This window comes from Triturus cristatus, chromosome 3_2 (genome assembly GCF_964204655.1).
Source record: "Triturus cristatus chromosome 3_2, aTriCri1.1, whole genome shotgun sequence".
Taxonomy (NCBI): Eukaryota; Metazoa; Chordata; class Amphibia; order Caudata; family Salamandridae; genus Triturus; species Triturus cristatus.
Window position 1 is genome coordinate 539,110,957 of NC_140584.1, and position 20,935 is coordinate 539,131,891.

General features: G+C 48.6%; 1 protein-coding gene across 1 annotated transcript in view; it reads left to right on the forward strand.

The window, feature by feature from the left end:
• Positions 1 to 20,542, forward strand: part of LOC146857670 (solute carrier family 13 member 1-like) — a 521,802-nt gene extending 501,260 nt beyond the window's left edge. The window contains exon 16 of the mRNA XM_085648250.1: positions 19,714 to 20,542. Within this exon, the coding sequence (XP_085504376.1) occupies positions 19,714 to 19,857 (144 nt within the window). The 3' untranslated portion in view covers positions 19,858 to 20,542. The remainder of the gene's footprint in view (positions 1 to 19,713) is intronic.
• The last annotated feature ends 393 nt before the right edge of the window (positions 20,543 to 20,935 follow it).

Below are 20,935 nucleotides of genomic sequence, written 5' to 3' on the forward strand. Positions count from 1 at the left end.
CTGACAATTGAGAATTGCAAACACTGACGAAGGACAAGCTCCGAAACGCGTTTGTTTGTTGCGCGTTCCGAATAAAGGATACTTGCTGCAATCTGACCCCGTGAGTGCTGGTTTCCTTGTATAAAGCAGGAATCGGTAGCGAAAAAAAAAAAAATATATATATATATTCACTTCAAAAACCATAGGTTTCACACATGTTATAGTTAGGTGGATATTTCACTCGTAAAAAACCAATGAAATTCCCCCGTTATAGTTAGTTCAGATAACTATAACTCGCGCGCCCGCAATCCTCTGCTCATGACGTCACATATTACATCACTCATGACATGGTCAGTGGCATCACTCTTGACATCACTGATGACATCATCCTTGTGATAGAGTGGCGGTCGCGCGAGTTATAGTTATCTGAACTAACTATAACGGGGGAATTTCATTGGTTTTTTATGAGTGAAATATCCACCTAACTATAACATGTGTGAAACCTATGGTTTTATAAGTGAATTTGCAAGGTTTTTTAAATGCTAATTCCTAACTATAACGTGTGTGAAACCTATGGTTTTTTCAGTGAATTTGTAAGTTTTTTAAAATGGTAAGTTATGTATGTATACATTTTTCTTTATATATTTATTTTACAATAAACTACGTATTAAATTTTTAAATTTTTTTTAATGGTTTTTCACCGTGCGCGCACCCCCGCGATTTAAAAAAAAAATGTCAATGTTTTTTTCTGCCTTCGGGGTCCTTCAGGGACCCCCTGACAAAGGCTAGGGGGTCAGGAACTCTCTACCCTGCCCCCTTTTCACGTTCGCCACCTTCCTTTTCCACTCTCGCACTGAAAACAAACAAAATGGTGGCCGACACTTCCTGATTTCGACCGATTCGAACGTTGACTGACATGTAACAACCAATCAGAATTACGCTCGCGCACGTTAGGGTGCGCGCACCGTGCACGCACGGTGCGCGGCTATAGATATGTATGTGCTTTAACTGAAATTTTCTCAGGAACTACTAAACAGATTGACTCCATATATGCAAGAGGCACATCCCTGACCTGAGGACTACCTCTCTGCCAAATTTCAAGTAATTCTGTTCAGCCGTTCGGGCTGTACCTTCGACTAAAGCTCCTTTGGGAAAATGCATGGGGAAAACGCGTTTTGGAGCTCCCCTTTTTTCTCGGCCCCCGCTTGACGAATCCCCTCGAGACTTTCAGGGTAAGAGCTGAGCGGAGCGCCCCATTAGTTTTGAAAATTTCGCGAAGATTCGTCAACCGGCGCCAAAGTTATTCAAAATAGAATTTTGAGATTTCCTATGGAAACACGGTCCTAACTATAACTATCTACTGGCGACCGCCAGTAGATAATATATATATATATATTTATATATATGTTTAGAAATAGATAGATAGATACCAAAAATAACTGCAGTTGTCAGTCAATATTGTAGCCAGGACACTCATAAAACAAATTGGTAAGTCAGTAGGTGTTAATATTCAATCCTGTCTCCAAACAACAACATACAGCCTAAAATAGTGACATGTTTTAGTTCTACAAAGACCTTCATCCGCCCACAAATGCAGGCCTCACTGTTTTTGTGAAATAAATAGAAAACATAATTTAAGTGCTCAGATAAACATTTAATCCTTTCTATCCTGCCCTAGTTTTTGTTGTAGAAGAAGGCACATCCAACTCCAGGGTAGATTAGTTAAGTAGGTTTATTAGGTAAGATGTTAAAAAAAGCACACACATTAAAAAAATTAGGCTTCCTCTCTGCCCTTCACCCTTCCCCGTAGTAAGAGTGGAATGAACTTGTGAAAACATAACATCTTCTACCCAAATCGTCGCAAATGTAACATCAAAAGTGGAGGATAACACTGCATCATCCCACGAACTCCACGGTGGGTAATATTGCTGCACCATCCCACAACCACGTAAAAGTGGTATACACCAACACAATCGCAACAGTGGGTGGTAATTGTACCATCCCACATGCCGGGAGACGTGCTCCCAAACAGTCATCTCACTGCACACCAATAAAAAAAAGCATTTGCAATGCAATAGTCTCGCATTTGCGAGAGTTTGAGCTATTGGCATTGTAAATGACAATGCTTTTTATTTATGTGTTTTGAAAACCTGCAAGCAAAGAACTTTGTACATGTAGTCCTTGCTTAAGAGAAGGAAGGCGTTTACCACCAGCCTTGCTTTTCGTAAGCAAGGACTATAAATACAAAGTGCGTGTTTACGCAGCACTTGCAGGTTTTCAAAACATAAATAAAGGGCATTGTCATTTACTATGGGTTATAGAATTTATTGACAAATGTGAAAATATTTTTGGTTGGGCATGCAGCCCTAGAGAAGTGCTGTGCTTGTTTGACCTCTCGCTCTTTTTCATGTAAGTTCTGTTGATTCTGTCTGGGTAGGTGGGTAGATGAGGTTGTGTGTGTGTGTGTGTGTGTGTGCATGTGTGTGTGAGTGTGTATGGGTGTGTGCACGTGTGTGCTGCTGTCTTTGCAGTACCATTTTTTGTGAGAGGAAACCTTGAACTGCTGCTGACATATTGTTCCTGTCCTGCGTGTGCTTGTGACACTTAGGAAACCATTTAATCTGTATGAAAATGCAAACTATTGGTTTTGTTATTGTTTTGTTTTATGGAGCTAATCACATTGCAAGCTGCTCCTTTCAGCGCCTAGGAGTGATGCGTAACTGTAAAGACGTTTGGTGATCTGGGAAACGCCCTTCACCCTCCATATCATGATAGCCCCCCTCTGCTGCTTGTTTACTTTTCAAGAGCAGATTTGCATGAATTTTCCTATCTTAAGGTTCCCCGTATGAGTGCTGTGAGCCTTTAATAGCTGACATGCTTATGTATCCGTGTGCCAGTCCCATGCATGTGTAAGCGTTTCCGATTGATTACTACACCGAGCTTGGAGAGGTTTGACAACAATCCCAGAGAAGGCGATGTTTTTAAGTAAGAGATGTCCTTTGGTGTGATGATCATCCCAGACCCAGGAGGTTTCTGCAAGAGAGGGAAGCGGTCAACGCCCTTAGGGAGACAAAGAAATCCCAGTGTCAGAGCCACAGTGCTTTGACAAGCAGGGCCGGCCTTATTCCTGGTGGCGCCCTGTGCCGACAATGTTTGTTGACCCCCCCCCCCCCATGACCACCTCGCCACAGATTCCCTCACTACCACCATTTGATGATGCCCCCCAAGTCTCCATAACCACTGTCTTTTAGATTCATTTAGTTTATAGCGCCACTCATACCAGTTTAAGGTGTCAGAACACTTTACATCACACATACGTTGCACCGAGACAATCAAACATACTGTGTAATCAGTGTATAGGAAATGTTACATAAGACAGAGGCCTACAAGGTGTAGTTGTCACGTCATCCATACTGGTAGGCAGTATAGTTTAAGAGTCTTTGGTCTGGAAAAGCACAAATTCAGAATTTAAAATGTAAAACCATTGTTCGAGGTTTTCTTTAATAATAAGAATTGATTTCTACCCAAATGAACCCTTTTTGAAATATTAGGATAAGGAAAGACTGGGCAAAAAACATGTGGCTCTAAGATGCAGTTTGCATGCAGCTCTTTGAGGACAGTTAATAGCTCACTGCTCTAAATTAGGATTTTAACTTTTAAACTGTAAGTAACTAAAGGATCTCTCTGACGAAAGCCATAACCCATTGACCTATTTATAGTGTATGCACTTTGTGATCTGAATGGGACACGTTCTTTGCAGCAGACATTTTAACCTTCTGCGCTTTGATGAGCCAATAGAAACTTCCACTTCCCGACAAAGCTCCAGTCTCTCCCCAGAAAGAACATTAATCACCGGAGTTATCCTGACATTTTTATTGATGCTTTGGAAATTGCTGGGACAAGGAACGTGGCATCAGGTGCTTCGAAAACAATAAACATGGCGCCCCCAACCCAAGTCGGCGCCAGGTGCGGTGGCACCGTTCGCACCGCCCTAGAGCCTGCCCTGTTGACAAGTACAGTTAATATACTGCATGAAGGGATGATCAGAAGGCGGCTGGTGATTAAATAGAAGGCGGCTGGTGATTAAACAGAAGGCGGCTGGTGATTAAATAGACTGTTAGAAAAGCGGCTCGGCATTGGCTGATGGTCATTTCTGCTTAGAAGGGGCATTCGTGCAATAACCACTCCACGCTGTTTAGTTAGCGTAAAAGGCCATTTATTAGAACAGGGTTGAACAACATATGACAATCTCCATAAACCCCACAACAATCCCCCCAACAACATTTCTCTCATAGCTCCATTCACTCCCACACTCCAATCACTCACTCCCACATCAACCAGCGACCTCTTCACTTATCCCATTCGCTTCCTCAATTCTCTTTCCACCTCCTCCATCATCTCCAGCCATCGCACCCCCGCATGACGCAACCTCACCTTGCACCTGTATCCCCTCCCCGGAAGGGTGAGTATGCCCGTCATGGACTCCCCCCCCACCCAAGAAGCGCCAACCAGGAAACCCCCGGAGGGCGGTTACCTGCCCCACCCCTCACCAGTGCACCTTTCGTACTCAAACCCTCCGACACCATATAGACTCATTCCCCAACGCACTGACGACATCTCTCAACTCCATCATGTAATACGCATTGCCCATGTACGAAAGGTGCACCCCGTCTTCCCTAAAGAGGAGGGGCTCCTCGAGCTGTAAACCTGTGTGAGTGATTAGCTTGATCCCATTGTTTCCACAAAAGACCCGCATTGCCCTATTCAGTTTCCTCCGAGCCTTTTCCACCACTGCGGGCTTCACAGCCCCACGCCAGACCCGGCGCGGTACCAATTCAGTCCATACAATGCAGGCGCCAGCCAGATTGCGACGTATAGCTTCCAAGTCCCATTGCATCAGATGCAGGAGAGATACCCCGGATTGTTTCACCAAATAGTTTTCCCCCAGATGGATAACCAACATGTCCGGGCAGCCCAATTGCGATACCTTTTTTGTCAGCCAGGGCAGCAGGGCTCCCCAGCGCATACCACTCTTGCCCCACCAATGTACCTCGTGATGACTGCTCCGCAGGCCCAGGCTACGACCGTACACCTGCCTGTCCGCATATTTGGATGCCCAATGAACAAAAGAGTGTCCAACAATCCAGGTAACCGTCTTGGCTCCGGGACCACCAACGCAACCTACGAAGGAAAAAGAAATTAGTGCCGTGAAACAACCGCCGCCGCCAGCAGCCCTAGCGCTCCCCCCAGGTCCCCGCCCCTCCCTTTACTTTCGCACATACCTCTCACAACACCTGGACCTCCATCTACCAATCTGCCTAATCCGCTCCCATGACCAACCCAGCCGGGCTGCCGCCGTTGCCGCACCAATGCGAAACGAATGCGTCCCATAGAGCGCCGGGTCCTTGCCCACCCGTCTCAACGCCATTCGCAACACTGCCAGTAACTGAAACGCCGTTACCCGCTCTGCAGAAGCATGACAAAATATCTCACCCACCAGCGGGTGCGACTGCCGACAAAAATCCAACCACTCCTGAACCGGGCATGCCCCCGCCCCACCATTCGCACACAACCCCACCCATTTGCCTCTTCCGCCCTGGTCTGTTTTGGAGTGCCCCAACCAAATGCCCAAACGCTGTCCATCCACTCTCACCTCCTCAAACCGCCTCGCCGGTGCGCCCCAGGCCCCCAACAACTCAGACACCCGAAATGCCCCAAAAAACATCCAAACCATACACAATCGAAACAAAGCCAACTCTGAAACGTCGTAACAACACCGAGGCAACTCTGCCAACAGCTCCAGCAGCAAGTCAAACGTGATTGCTGCCCGCAATGTCTCTCCCCCTGCGTCCCTTCTCGCCCTGCCCCATCCTTTCAACATCCTGCCCAACAACTCACTCTTCGCCGGGTCGAACCCCAAGTACATCATTCTGTAAAAAGAAACCCCAGCCAATTTCCCAGCAATCGTGTTCTGTGACAGCCCTTTGTCCATACATTCCAGCACAAACTGAATCACACCCTGCTCGCAACCGCCTCGTGACATCTGCCCCTGCCCATTAGTCCCACCCATAAAGGATTCAAATTCAGTCCATGCCAAGCGGTACACCCTCCTCGTGGAATCCGCAATAGACCTCTCGACCAGCCCCATCACTCTCATTCCCCCCAGGCCCAGATACCCTCCGGCACCTTGGTCTTGCAAGCCTCCGCTCCCGGCGCCAGCCTCCTGAAGCGCTGCCACTGCGAACGAAACAATGTATCCGCAATATCATTGCTGGTGCCTGGGACATGTCACGCGCAAAACAGAACATTGAAGCGCAGACAGAGCAGCATGAAACTTCACAGCAAGTGCAGCACTCGCAGATCCCTAGCCTTTTGATTGTTAACCAAGTCCACCACTGTCCTGTTGTCCACATGAAATAAGACCGATCTGTTCATAAACTCCCGGTCCCATATTTCCTACGCAACCAGTAACGGAAAGAACTCCAGAAACGCAATGCTCCTGCCCTGCCTCAACCAGTGCTCCGGCCATCGCTCCACACACCACCGTCTGTCCCAGAAGACGCCAAATCCTGCAGCACCCGCTGCGTCTGAAAAAATCTGCACCTGCCACACCATCCTGTCATCCACAAAATCCAAAGACACGCCGTTGAAGTCCGCCAAAAACCCTTGCCATATCCGCAGATCCGCCCGCACCCCCATGGAAATCCTGACCCGGTGATGCGGGAGCACCGCCCCCGACATGGCCATGCCAAGGCGCCTGCAAAATGTCCTGCCCGCCCGCACCACTCTGCATGCAAAGTTCAGCAGGCCCAAGAGCCGTTGTACCGACCTCAAATCAATCTTCCTCTCCCCCACCACATGCTCCAGGAATTCCTGCATCTCCTGCACCTTGTGCGCCGGCAGCCGTGCCAACCAAGCCCCAGAGTCCAGCTCAATGCCAAAAAATGTCAAACAGCAACTAGGCCCTGCCGTCTTTTCCGGCGCCAAAGGGACCCCAAAATCGGTGGCCAGCCGATGAAAATGCCCAAGAGCCGCCCTGCACTCCTCCGTCTGCCCCCGTCCGATGAACAAGAAATCGTCCAAATAGTGCGACACCAGCCAGTGTCCACTTCTGTCCGTGAAGGCCCACTGCAGAAAGGAACTGAATGCTTCAAAAAGCGCACATGACACCGCACAGCCCATAGGCAAAACCTTGTCCACAAATATCGCCCCCCCAAACTGCAGTCCCAACAGGCCAAATTCTGCCGGATGTATGAGGAGGAGGCAGAAGGCCGATTTGATGTCGCACTTGGCCAATTCCGCCCCCGGGCCGCACGCCTGAACCAATCTGATCGCATCGTCTACTGATGCATACAACACCCTGGAATCTTCCACCGCGATGAAGTCATTCACCGACGCCCCCTCTGGCCAAGACAGATGATGAATCAAGCGAAACTCCCCCTGCTCCTTCTTGGGTACCACCCCCAGTGGTGAGATAATGAGTTCCGGCAGCGGCCAGTCTGCGAAAGGCCCCGCAATCCTACCTTCAACCACCTCCTTCCTCAATTTTGCCTCCACCACCCCTGGCAACTCTTTTGCGGACTTCAAATTCTCAGCCCATCTCCGCTCTCTCGGACCCTGATAGCCCACCCGAAAGCCCTCCGTAAACCCCAATAAATCTTCAGCACCGCCTCCTGATCAGGGTATCTGGAGAGCCATGGACACATGGCCTCCACATCAACCGGTGTAGGGGCCCTTTGGTCCAGCCTGACCCCTCCCTTTGGTAATGCGCCACTGCTCCGAGGGAGTTGCCAGCGTGAAACACTGCGTGACCGGGTGGCGTTCGCCGCACTTAGAGCACTCGTGCTTATATTTGCAGGGGTGCCGAGTACAGAAACCCTTATTGAAATTCCAGCAGGCCCCCGTTGTGGCTGCCCCGGGCTTAGGTGACTGCCCCGCTGCTCCAGCGGGAAGGGGCTGCCCTCCCGCTCCCCCGGCACCGCTTTGCCCACCCGCCCCAGACTGGGCGGTACATGACTGAAAGGACCGGTACGCAACCGGAAGCCCGCTGGCCGTGTGTGCACAGTTCTTGGTCTACTTCCCCCGATGGCTTGTCCGGATTGACGCTGATCCTGGCCCTAAACTCCTCATCGTAACTGAGCCATGCAAAACCGCCGAAGTGCATCTGCGCCTTGCGTATGATATCCATATATTTCAATAATGCTATGGCCCTATCTAGATGCTTCTCGCAATAAATGCTAGCGTAAATCAAAAACGCCGACGTCCAATTCTCCATATTCACTGACACCCTCGGCCGCCTTGTCAACTCCCACTCCTCCTCTTTCGACCCCTCCTTGGCCTGAATCTCCCTGTGCAGCAGTTTGAAAACATCCACGTACTCATGCTTCCAGATCCTAGACCACGTTTTCTCAGATAAGTGTGACCCCAGCGGCATAGCCCATATACGACAACTTCTTACGGTGCTTGTCCCCCACATCCTCCTTCCCCTCTGACTCCCCCGGTTTGTCGGTCTGCACCCCGGCCACCACCATCTTCTTGTCTTCCCCTGCCGACTCAATTACCTTGGCCGGGTCTCCCACCTCCCTCACTGATCCATCCCCGACCCCCACCGACCGGCACGCCTTCTTCCGCCCACCTCTACCCTTCTCCCCCATGCATCCCACCAAGCACCCTCACCTGAAAGCTTCGCTGGCACCACACGCTCCTGTCCACGGGGCACCGCCGACTTCACGCTCACCGTCTGAGTCCCACTGCTGCTGGCCTTGGGTGCCTGCAAAACACCAATCTGTTGCGTTGCCTCCTTCCCCGCCACTTTCAACACCTCACGCACCTCTCCTTCTTCCAACTCCTCGCTTTCCGATTCATAATCCAACTCCCCCTCAAGCACATCCTCAACAGACATCCTCTGCACCTCACTCGCTACTCTCTTCGCACCTTTCCCTTTCACACCCGGCACAAACTCACACTCTGGCGCCCTCGATGCCCGCTCCCGCGATGGAGGGCAGGCCGCCGCGGACCCCCTACTGCTTTGCCCCGGCGTTTGGAGGCCGTCTTGCGCCCCGCCGGCCCACCCTGGCCTCTACCAGCTTCCTCTGCTGGCCAATGCCCCCCCCCCGGGCCGCCACAGCCCAAAGGGGCTTCAGCGCCATCAGGTCTCTGCAACGTCGCGGCAGTCCCTACGTCATCCACCCACACCCAATGGCCTTGTGCCCTAGGCTGCCCCCTGCCCCGTCCGAGCCCCGTCGCCAACCCCACCGGCCGTGCTGGGGGGCAAACCCCCTGCGGCGCAAAACCCCCCGCCGCTGACTCCCTGGCCGCGCAAAGTACCTGCCACCTGAGTTCCGTCTCCTCAATAACCCGACGCTGGTCGCGAATATGCTCTTCCAGGGACATGGTATCCCACCTGTCCGCCCAACGAACCCCCCCCCTGAACTAGTGCTCGCGCCCTCTCCCTTTAGAGGGCCGGGATGACCCCTCCCGCCCACTGGCTTCGCCGTTTGCGCAACTACCGCTTTCTCCAGTGACTTCCCCCGCCCCCCCTCCAACCCCCAGACAAATCAAGAGGTCGCTCTGCCCAGGTCTCAGCCCCCGCCCCCTCTGAATCACTGCCAGACAAAACCAGTGTAAAGCCATCCCCCCCAGGCCTTCAGTCCCCCCTGCCCCCTCCCCCTCACTGCCCTCACTGTCTGAATCCTGCAGCACCCCTGCCCCAGACGCCCCTGCTCCCAGAGCCATCCCCTGCCCCGCCACTCCGCTGCCCACAACCTCCTCAACCTTGGCTTGCAGCTGACCTGACCGCCCCTGCTCCCCCTCCAGAGTACCCATCGCGCCGCTGCCAATGCGCGCGGGGAGGCTCAGACGACTTCCCCCGCGTTTACATTGCTCTCGCTGCTTGTCCCGCCCCCTCGCCATCGCAACGGTCTCAGGCGGTGGTGGCTCGTCCTGACACGCCCCCACCGCCGCAGCAACGCCCGCAGACGCCGAACGCGGCGTCCGGACCATGCCTACCCAGGCTTGATCCAAGACGCCGGGCCTTAAGAGGTCGGACCTCCCGGCCTGCCCGAGCACCAGCAGGGCGGCGCGCACGGCCGCCGCGTCAGGCTCACCCATTCCGACCCGTCTACCACCCACGAGACTCCGCTCTTCCCGCTACCTTGCCACAAATCTTCTGTCGCTGCGTCTCCCGGCGCGCTGGGACACCAGTCGCACTGCCCGCACAACCTGGCCGACAGACTAGGCCGCAACAACGAACACTTGACTGGACCCTTCCCCTGAGGCGCTGGGGACAGGAAGAGGAAGAACTTCCTCTCCTGCCCCCTTTTCTACCTAACCCGTAACCCCAACCCTTGACCCTGACTAACCTCCCTGTCCTGGCCTCGCGCAAACTCCCCAGGGGAAGACTGGTCTGTCGACCTCACTTCCCCTGGGGGCCGCATAGTCAAGTAGATTGCTTTTTTTTTCATCAGTGTTCTGGCACTAACCATGGGTGGATATTGATGAACACCACAGCAGCAATACCCAATCCCCCTGGCTTTTGAGGAGCAATCACTCTCCCGAAAACGGGAAATATTTTTTTCGCGGTGGAGTGGAAAAAAGCATTCAAGACTCTTAACTGCGCAATTCCATCGTCAGGAAAGCCAACTTATTCACACGTCCGGAGACAGTTACAAAGAAACACCACCCGCTTCAGTTTGCTTGACTTAGCAAATCAAAAGGGCTCGGCCTTCCCTTACAGAATGCGTCTTTGAGCTTTGCTGCTACCTGGGTGCATCCAGTCACCGTGGAAGCGACTCTCTTTTTCCCCATTGCCGAAGCCTACTAAACCAAGACAAAAGTTTATATTTAAAGGTTGAGGGGAAAGAGCAAACACACAGGGTGTATATATACTTTTAAATAGTAGTGAGAGATAAAAAAGGGTCCGGAGAGTAGCTTGAAAAACGAGGAAGGGGAATGAGAGTAACACTCACGTAGCCTACAGCAGCCCTGAGTAACACTTCTAAAGCAATGGCATCTCTCCTCCGTGCCAGTAGCCAGCCAAGTCCGTCTTCGATAGTGACTTTACCTGGATGTCACACACACAATATTAAAGTGATCGGCACCAGGCTGAACTTTTAAAGTAGCGTCCATAAGCGTGCGCTGCGCTGTAGTCCTCAAAATTGATCAACTTTGTATAAGTGTAATAAGAAAGAGGTTTGCTTGTTTTAAAAATCGTTTGTAAAAATGGAAAGCGCATCGCCCATTACGCATGTATGGAGCTGAGGCACGGAAACAGAATAACAAGAAAAGAAGTCCTCAGATGAAGATTCAAACACCTAAGACGTAACAATATAGTACTTAGGCTATGCTGCATCCGGCTGAAACAGAAACGAAAAGGAGGGACATAAGGGGAGGATTACCAATTGGCAAACACGTTTTTGTAAAGGACACAGCGAAATAAAAAACATCTGGCAGCAATGGGAGGAGTTCTACTGCTAAAGTATACACAAGAGGTCAGTCGCTAGCGCAAGCGCTGTCTACGCTCGACCTAAAAATATATATACTGGTGGATGTACCCATTAAAATGAACAATCTAACACCATGGCTGCATATTAACAAGGCTACAAAAGGGTGTGCAGTTCCTAACAAGGGGACAAGGGAAAGGGCAGGTCTTTCTTCGTGATGCCCTCACACATCCCGAGGGATGTCATGCTTCATCATTGGGCTCTGCTCCTCGTCGGGCCGGCGCTGCAAAGCCCGACGGGCTCCCGTAAATGGGGCTCTTTGGCAGAGATCTTTTGAAGAAGCCGTGGGGTGCGTGCGGGTGAGAGGGCAAGGACAGAGTAGTGCACGGATTGTGAGTTTTAAAATAAGTCTGGAGCAATCCTCTTCAGAAATGTTTTAATGGTTCAGGTAGTTCCAGCTTAGTTAAAAAATGTTGGAAGCCATGCGTGGATGCAATGTTCCTAGAGGGCTATCGCAGTGTAATGGGTCGACATGTTTCGTGCTCTATTCGCTCCTAACGAGTCGTGTGGCACTTCATCAGGACCTAAGTGAGTGAATGGTGCACTACTAGAGGTCTGGTTCCCTAGGTATGGTATGGTAGCCAGACACAATAGAGTGAAACCCTAGTAAACTTATACTGGGCTGCTGTAGACCTGTAGGGGAGGGGAGGGGGAGAGAAACACACAACAACAATGGCAATTTAAAACCTGGACAGACAGAGTGTTTCTCTTACGAACTTAAGTTTTGAGACTAAGAACTAATAACCGGCTAGGTTATGGCTGGTCAATGGAATGTGTTGATGGTGTAGAAACCATTGCAGTATGTTAGTGCCATGAGAGTGATTTTTAAAAACATTATCATGTGGTGCCAGTCATAGATGTAACTTTTTTTCGGTAATTGAATATCGTGCCCCATGCGGTGAATGGTGCTACCCAAATTCCGGTATGGCTATATATGAATCATTCAAACGGGAAGATTATTAATCAGGTTCTCATAGTAGCGAGTAGATGCGGGCTCACATCACAATATAGTTGTGTGGTGGTATCTGTCATCAGACAACGTTAGGTTAGGTGTTTGTATATAGCTTAATAATGCCGTAGGTCGTGCTGTACCTTGAAAGTGCATATCAAGCGGAGAGTTAAAAAATTATTAAATTCAAAAGTACGGTACATAGTTGGACTGGTGTGCATGCGTCGCCGCAATCTCAGTGCGGACAGAACGTCATGAGCTGTAGGAGTTGGACTGCCCCCCCCCTTGCCAGTGTGCTGGGTTGCTGGGTTGGCCTACAGTGGTGTCTTCAGTGCCAAGGAGAGGAGAGTGAACTTTCAAAGAACTTTCATCATCTTGCAGAATATTACTCCAAGGGCTTGAACTTGTGCTTGCCTCCTGCTGAAGTCACAGGTACAAAAGACTTTACCACCAGCTCCCTTCTGAATTCCCTTGCTGGGAATTCTGTCTGCAGAAGCCTGCGTGTCGCTGAGAGCTGGAAGCGCTAGTCAACGAGAAAAAGCTGTTCTCGTCGCATCTCCGGAGAAGCGTGTCGCCACCGCAGAGGTCGCCGCCGCATCACCATAGAAGCGTGCCTTCGTCAAAGCTGTTACCTGACGCATCACCGGAGAAGTGTGTCGCCGCTGCAGAGGTCGCCGTTGCTTCACTGGAGAAGCGTGTCGCAGGGCCTGTCGCGGCTCCAAAGTTACAGAGTTCGCCCCACGCCCGCCGGGCGTGCACACATCGTCTTCACATCATCGTATCAAGGGCGCTATCTTATCGCTTTGCACCGGATTGTCGCATCGAGGCACCATCTTGTCGCATCGTAACCGGAACGCAGTACGAGAATCAACGCATCACCTCCTCTCCGGTAAGGACCAAGACGCATTCCCTACTCTGCGCAAGCATTGAGGCGCTACGCATCCTCTCCCCCGAAGTAAGGAACCGACGCATCTCCATCCCTGTGAACCTTTTGTTTGTTTTGCGTTACGCATCCAGATACTTTTATGAGAACTGTGTCGCATTTATCATCAACTTGAACTAAGGGACTTCTACCATCTTTAAGTCTATTTTAAGTACAGTATTGTGCATTTTTGTCGTTTGTGGTCTTGTGTTAAGTCTAGTAAAGATTACTTATTTTTCTAAACTGGTGTGGTGTCCACTTGTAGTGTTTTCACTGTATTACTGTATGTGTTCACAAATGCTTTACACACTGCCTCTGAGATAAGCCTATCTGCTCGTGCCAAGCTACCAAGGGGGTGAGCAGGGGTTATCCAGTAGTGTAATCCCCTTTCCCTGACTTAGAAGCAAGTGTCCCTATTTGGTCAAAGGCATCTACCTCTTCCAACTAGAGACCCCCAGTTCTAACAGGCCTCAACATCGTATCCCACGCCGACGACACCCAGCTCATTCTCTCCCTCACCAAAGACCCCACCACTGCCAAACACAACTTCCAGAAAGGAATGCAAGACGTTGCAGTCTGGATTACCAACAGCTGCCTGAAGCTCAACGCCGAGAAGACAGAAGTCCTCGTCCTCGGTACCACCCCCTCTGCATGGGACAGCACCTGGGGGCTGACCGCCCTCGAAGCCCATCTACCCCCTCAAACCACGCCAAGAACCTCGGCATCGTACTCGACTCATCACTCACCATGAACCGTCACCTCTAGCTGCCTCAACACCCTCCGCATCCTCCGCAAGAGCTTCAAGTGGATCCCCCTGAGTTAAGGAAGACAGTCACCCACGCACTCATCACCAGCAGACTGGACTATGGAAACGCACTCTACGCCGGCATCAACAAGTACCTACTCTGCAAACTCCAGACAATACAGAACACCGCTGCCAGACTTGGCCCTGGCATCCCCAGACACAAACACATCAGCCAACACCTACGAAGTCTCCACTGGCTCCCCGTGGAGAAAAGAGTCACTTTCAAAATCCTCACTCACACCTACAAATGCCTACACAACAATGGGCCCAAATACCTCAACAACAGAATCAACTTCTACGTACCCAAAAGAAACCTCCGCTCTTCCAACCTCGCACTGGCCGAAACCCCACGCATCCACAGAGCAGGCGGAAGATCCTTCTCTCACATTGCAACCAAGACTTGGAACGAGCTACCGGCAGACATCAGACGCGCCCCCTCCCTGAACACTTCAGGAAGACCCTCAAGACCTGGCTCTTCGGCTGAACAGATCTGCGGAACCTCCCCCAAGCGCCTTGAGACCCTCACGGGTGAGTAGCGCGCTTACAATTCCCTGATTGATTGATTGATTGATTGATTGATTGATTGATTGATTGATTGATTGATTGATAGCACATGAAGGCCACATGGGACAAACTTTCACTCTCAAAAGGATGAATTTTTGGTGTAACATGGATTATGATGTTAAGAGGTGGGTTCAGAACTGTATTGCATGTAAAAATTCAGAGAAAAGATTAAAAGTAGGTGGGCATACTGTCATTCTCTATACTTTTAGGTTCCTTTAAATATTTTCTTCCAGTAGATTCTTCAGGCTGTAATTACTTGTAGTTTTGGTTTCAATCCACTTGCACGCATAGATTCTTTTTAAATCGTCGCCAAAATATGTTGTATAGGAAGGCACGTTCAACTCCAGGGTAAATTAGTTAAGTAGGTTTATTAGGTAAGATGTTATGAAGAGCCCCACCAGGCAGTGCTTAATTTGTGCCGGTGCTTTCTTAATTATTAAGGCCGGGTCTGCACGCATCTGCTGGGCACGTCACATATTGCACGACGATAGATGTGTATATTTAATTTACCCTGTACTGTACGGTGCAGCCGCAGCGTGTTTTTCACGTCTCAGTCTCCGGTCTCCCGAGTGAGTCACGGACCAGTGCTTAACAGTGCAACTTGCGGCTGTGACTCTTCTTAGTCACTGTGACTTAGCCTTAGCCTGCCCTGAGCTGCGAGCGAGCCCCCAAGTCAGAGGAGAATCAAGATTTTTGGGCTAGATTTTGGTTCTGAATGGGTGGGGTAGGCTATGCTGCAGGCAGCGTGCGCAGATTGTTTTCACATTGCCACGCCCCAGGGCTCAGCATAACCACCGCAGCAGCGCAGCTCAGCACGAGTCATCGTTGTTCATTCAGCCTCACACCGCCCAACGACGATGTGGTTGAGCCTGAGGGCAGGGGCAGGACAGCGGCAGCCTTAGCCTGGGCAGGCATCGATCAGCCAGAATTGCCTGGTACTAGCGTAGCAAGCATCACCAGGCCGCCTAATAAGTTATTAAAGGCTGAAGGCAGTGTGAGACTAGTGCAGCCAGTGTGTGTCCCTGGCTCCCTGCCGGCCCAACACAAGTAAAGGTAAGAAGGTAATCACTACTTTACTTAGTATTAGAGAAGTAGCCAAATAGCGATGTGATGTCTTACATGCCATGCCAAAACCAAAACTGTTTTATTTGTCAAAACCAACACTGTTTTATTTTTTTCGAACTCGGAGCATGGTGGCGTGACGGTCTGGACCGTCCGGTCGTCAGATCACCGTGGTGGTGGTAGGCAGCTTGCCTCCGGCACAAGATTCGATTATTAGGAAGTGATCAGTTCTGTGTGTGATCATCATTCATTCAGATTAACTGATTGCCAGACCAAGCAGTGCCTGGCCCTGGCCTAGTAGTAGCCACCGCACAGCACACCCGCCGGCCTTAGGTCATCTCGATAGGCGCCGCGGATAGCCTAGGGCCTGCCGGCGCGGCAGTACTGGAAGTAAGTTAAAAAGCCAAGGCAGGCCCTGCCCACCCAGGCCAGCCCCAGGCTCTCTGAGATTCTGACTTGACATGTCCAAACATGGCGCGCACCCGCACACAAATTAATTAAACTTAGTTTGGCTTCACTTTGTCAGTGTGGTCACCCCGTCTCAGGCAGTTCTGGTCTCAGGTCTCACTCTCAAACGGCTGGATACCGCACTACCGCCGCTGGGTAATTAATTTGGGCACGCATACTCCGGGTAACCCCGAGCCTTGCCTAAAATATAGGCAAGAGTCGGCATCCATTCCCTCTTCCTTCCATCAGCAAATCACTTCATCTTCTCCCCGTGCCTGAATGTGTCCTGTAACGTAACCGGTGCTCACATAAAGCGCTCCAATACGTTCGGGTCGAGTTTGCGCTATATAAATATGCATTAAGATAAAAAATAAACTGGCTCAGGCTTTGCTTTTTTAAAGTTGAAACCAGTTCTTGTGCATGCACGACGCATGCACCGGTTCCCTCTTCCTTCCATCATGCCAGGCCGGGTACAATTATGTATGCAAGCAAGTCAAGAAGACAGTTACTAAATCATAAACTAACTGTTAATGGTCTACTGTCAGACTGTGAAATAACATTGTCACTCCGTCGGAATTTCGGAGCCGTCACTCACTGACAAATCTTGATTGGAATCGAGCACATGGCATGCGCTCCAAAACAATTTTTATTAAAGAGGAGTACTTTGGGCTCACTCAGACACTCACCCAAATGCTTCGCGGGCTGGCCTGGCGGCATCGGCATCCTGTAATACTAGCCCTCCTGACTGGCCATATTCCTAGTACTGTACAGTACTGCATTCTGCATATATATTCAATCCAGATTGAGATTCATTCATCAGGCTTACTGGCTCAGGCTTTTTTAAAGTTGAAACCAGTTCTTGTGCACGTACGACGCACGCACCGGCTCCCTCTTCCTTCCATCAGGGGTACAATTATGTATGCAAGATAGTTACTAAAAAAATCATGAACTGATGATGGTCTACTGTTGGACTGTAAAATAACACTCCGTCCGAATTTCTGAGGCGTCACTGACACATTTTGACTGGAATCGAGCGCATGGCATGCGCTCCAAAATAATTGTATTAAAGAGGAGTTTGGGCTCACTCACTCACTCGCCCGCTAGCCAGCCTGGCAGCATCCTATAATACCCTGACTGGCCATATTCCCAGTACTGCATATTCCAGATTGAATCATCAGGCTCACTGGCAGTGGCTCAGGCTTTAAAGTTGAAACATTTTGCACGCACGACGACGCACGCACTGGCAGTCTGTTCTAAAAGCACTTCTTGCAAAAAAAGTTTGCAAGCATGCGACTGAGCATGGATGGAATATCTATGATTATGCAACACAGACACAGTACTGGTGCAACAGCAACTGTTTTTTCTTTGGGTTTCTTTCTGTATGAAGATCCATGAGTACAGGCAGCCAGGAGAATGCACTCTGTGGCTACGTGTCTGTCTTTGCAGTGGAGCTCATAGCCTCTATTGACAAGCCGCAGGCCATACTACATGCTCACTTCTCGCCCACAGACCACAGTTCAGGTGTCACGAGACCTAAGCAGGCAGAGGCTAAATAGTGGGGCCAAATTACATCCATTTGAGGCAGTAATGACATTTTCACCAACCGACTGCTATAAAAATAAATATCCCTCTGGCTCTGTCCGATCTGTAGAAATGCAAATCCTAAATTGCCTATCACTGCTGGTGCACATCAATGCAATCTGCTGCCTCTGGCCTGTGCCTATGAACAATTGAATAACTGAATGGAAAGCCTTGGGATGGGAAGGAATGTATTATCTGACTGGATCAGTCAGTCTACTGATCAGGTTTCCTTTTCAGAATGGTCTTTCCCCCACATCATAAGTTCAAAGATGCGACGCGTCACACCGGCATCCTGGGCCAGTGCCATAATCCTGTCACTCTGTTTTGGATGGCACAGACAGGAAATTAGAACCTCTAACTGTGGGTGATAATGCGTGATCATCCCTTGCTGAAATTCAGATCGATCGGGTATTACATCTGACTTTTAGCAGTGCCAGTTGAGAATGTGGGTGAAGCCAATAGAGTGGGTGGAGCCAGTGGAGGAAATGGGTGGAGCCGAAGAAAATAAATTGTGGCTTCCAACAAACATTTGAGCACCTGCACTTCATACTTTACAAATTAAGCACTGCCACCAGGAGCAGCCTTCCTGCTGCTCAGCCCATCCTCCAACTGACTCTCTCACTCACCAACATTCCACAGCCACCTCACACACCAACATTCCACCACCACAGTCACACTGGCTGAGCAGCAGGTATAACAGTTTTCTTGTGTTTAAAAACATACAAGTCCTGTTATTTGCCATCTGATAAATACATACAATTTTATTTTCACCGCTGGGGTAGACGGTACGGCACACAGCAGCGGAAGGTCTCTCAAAGTTCAATCAGTGTTTCATGAATGAATACATGGAAAATGATGAGATTTCCAACAGATGAAGGACGTGCAGGCCGAAATGCATTGTAGTTTTGATTTAATAATGAACAATGCTCTTAACAGTAATTCGGACACTGGATTCTTTTTGATTGAAAAGAAATCGCAGCATGATTATGAATATACATATAAAAATCAAAGAACATCTTAGTGTCTTGAAATGGAAAAGCATTGTGGGCACTGGATTATAAGTGAGCGCAAATGCTTGCACCTCACAGCAGGGCGCTCTGGGGACACATAGCGCACACGTTTTTTCCGAATATGCAACGTAATTTGCTGCATAATTTTCACAGTGAATGTTTTTTGGCTCCAAGAGATTCAGAAAGAAGAGAATGTGCTGCATTATTTGCCTTGTTTCCACATAATTTAGATAACCGTCATACATAATTAGGTAGTTCACATAAGACTACTAGCCTTTAAAAATGGTACAACTGCAGAGAAGTTTGGGGCTGCTGTCATGATGACGAATTCCATATTTCACACAGAATGTGAAAAGTTTTCCGTATAAGGTGTATGTGTATAGAATATATGCAGCTATACTGCGTGTGTTATGCTATTGATTACCATTGTGGAGTGTGAGGATAGTCCAGGACTCTCAAGAGACCATCCTTTAACCTTGGTAAAACATTGTGAAATGTGCGTTTTCATACGACTTGATTTTGATTTGTGTGCAATAAAAGCAACCAAACAGGTAACATATGAGGATATACAAACCCAGATTGTCCAACGTAGGTCCAGAAAGGCTTGATACATGGCAAATACTCAGGATAACTACTGAGTGTGTACATGAGTTTTATATTGTTTTGCTGTCTCTTAATTTATCTTTTAGCGGTATTCTGAAAATTTGGCAGATGTCAGGCCCTCGTGGGCCTACTATCGACATGCATGCACTATAATGTTGTTGTTTCCGCTTTATTTTGTCCTTATGTTGTATTATTGTTTGGCATAATGTGTTACTAAAATATAATTACAAACTAAACATTTCTGACTTATTTGTATTAATTATAATTCTGTTTTTTTCTTGCTCGAATAGATGAAGACTGGTTTTGGAGTCAATGTTATCAGCCTTATAATTCTTTTATTTGGACTTTATACTTGGGGAATTCCCATGTTTGACCTCAACACGTTTCCTGAATGGGCCCCATTCAGGAATCTGACATCACCATCAACACCATAATGGACTCTTTGTTGCTTCGGAAAGAAAAAGAAACAGGTTGAATGTATGAAAAAACAGTTTACATTTAACTATAGAACAATTAACACATAAATGGTGTTTATGAGATTAACATAATTTGCCAAATTAAAGTATTCGAATCAGGTGGTAAAATAAGAATAGCATTATATGCTGTTCATTTTTTTAGCACTTTGTTTAAACCTTTAGAAAATGTCCATTCTTAAAACAAGACTCTAGCTTACCTGATTTTTGTATTATTTAATAGCGTTGAGTCTATTGCTTTTGGAAGCATGTTGCGCCCTTCTGATAAATAATTGAAGGCCGTGGACTCGGAATTTAGCATAGTATATTACGGGATCTACTTCTTTTCAAGAATCGATCCACTGCAATGACCCATTAACAGTGTGTTTACAATATTCATTCAAGGTGAAAATGACAATTTACTGCATATTCAAGTCCAGCATTGTGGCCAAATGCCACCTTTTTATGACTTACCGTGTTTACATGACATTGACATATCTTATCGGGAACGTTCAGCAGTACATTTATTTCTTAACAATGGTAAAATATTACAGAATGTTTATGCAGTTGGTGTGAGACTGCAGAGAATGTACGGTATTACATGCCTAGGTGCTGTATAAATTTTATCTCTACAAGTTGTTATTAAAACATTCAAGTTTTTGTAAAGAATTTGTTTTCATTTTGACTTTTTTTCAAAATTCAAAATGTGTCTTAATGAAATGTTACAAAATCTGACCACATACTTTTGGAACCATACCTTCCATTACCTTATAATTTAAACACACAGGTAGCAACAAACGCGATTAACACTTAATTAAAACCTTCATTCAGAATGGTAAACCTGTGGCTTGAAAACGATGTAACGGTACATAGAATGTGCCGCGTATTTGTGAGCAGACCCATAAAGACTTGGGACGTTAGAAATCACATCTTAGATTATGGATATCTCAGCTGAAAATGGACACACAGAAATGCCCATACTAGGGCAGTGGCGGTTCCCCCATAGGGGCGTGAGGGCGTCGCCCCACTGCTTTCTCACATAAATGGTAATAACTACCAT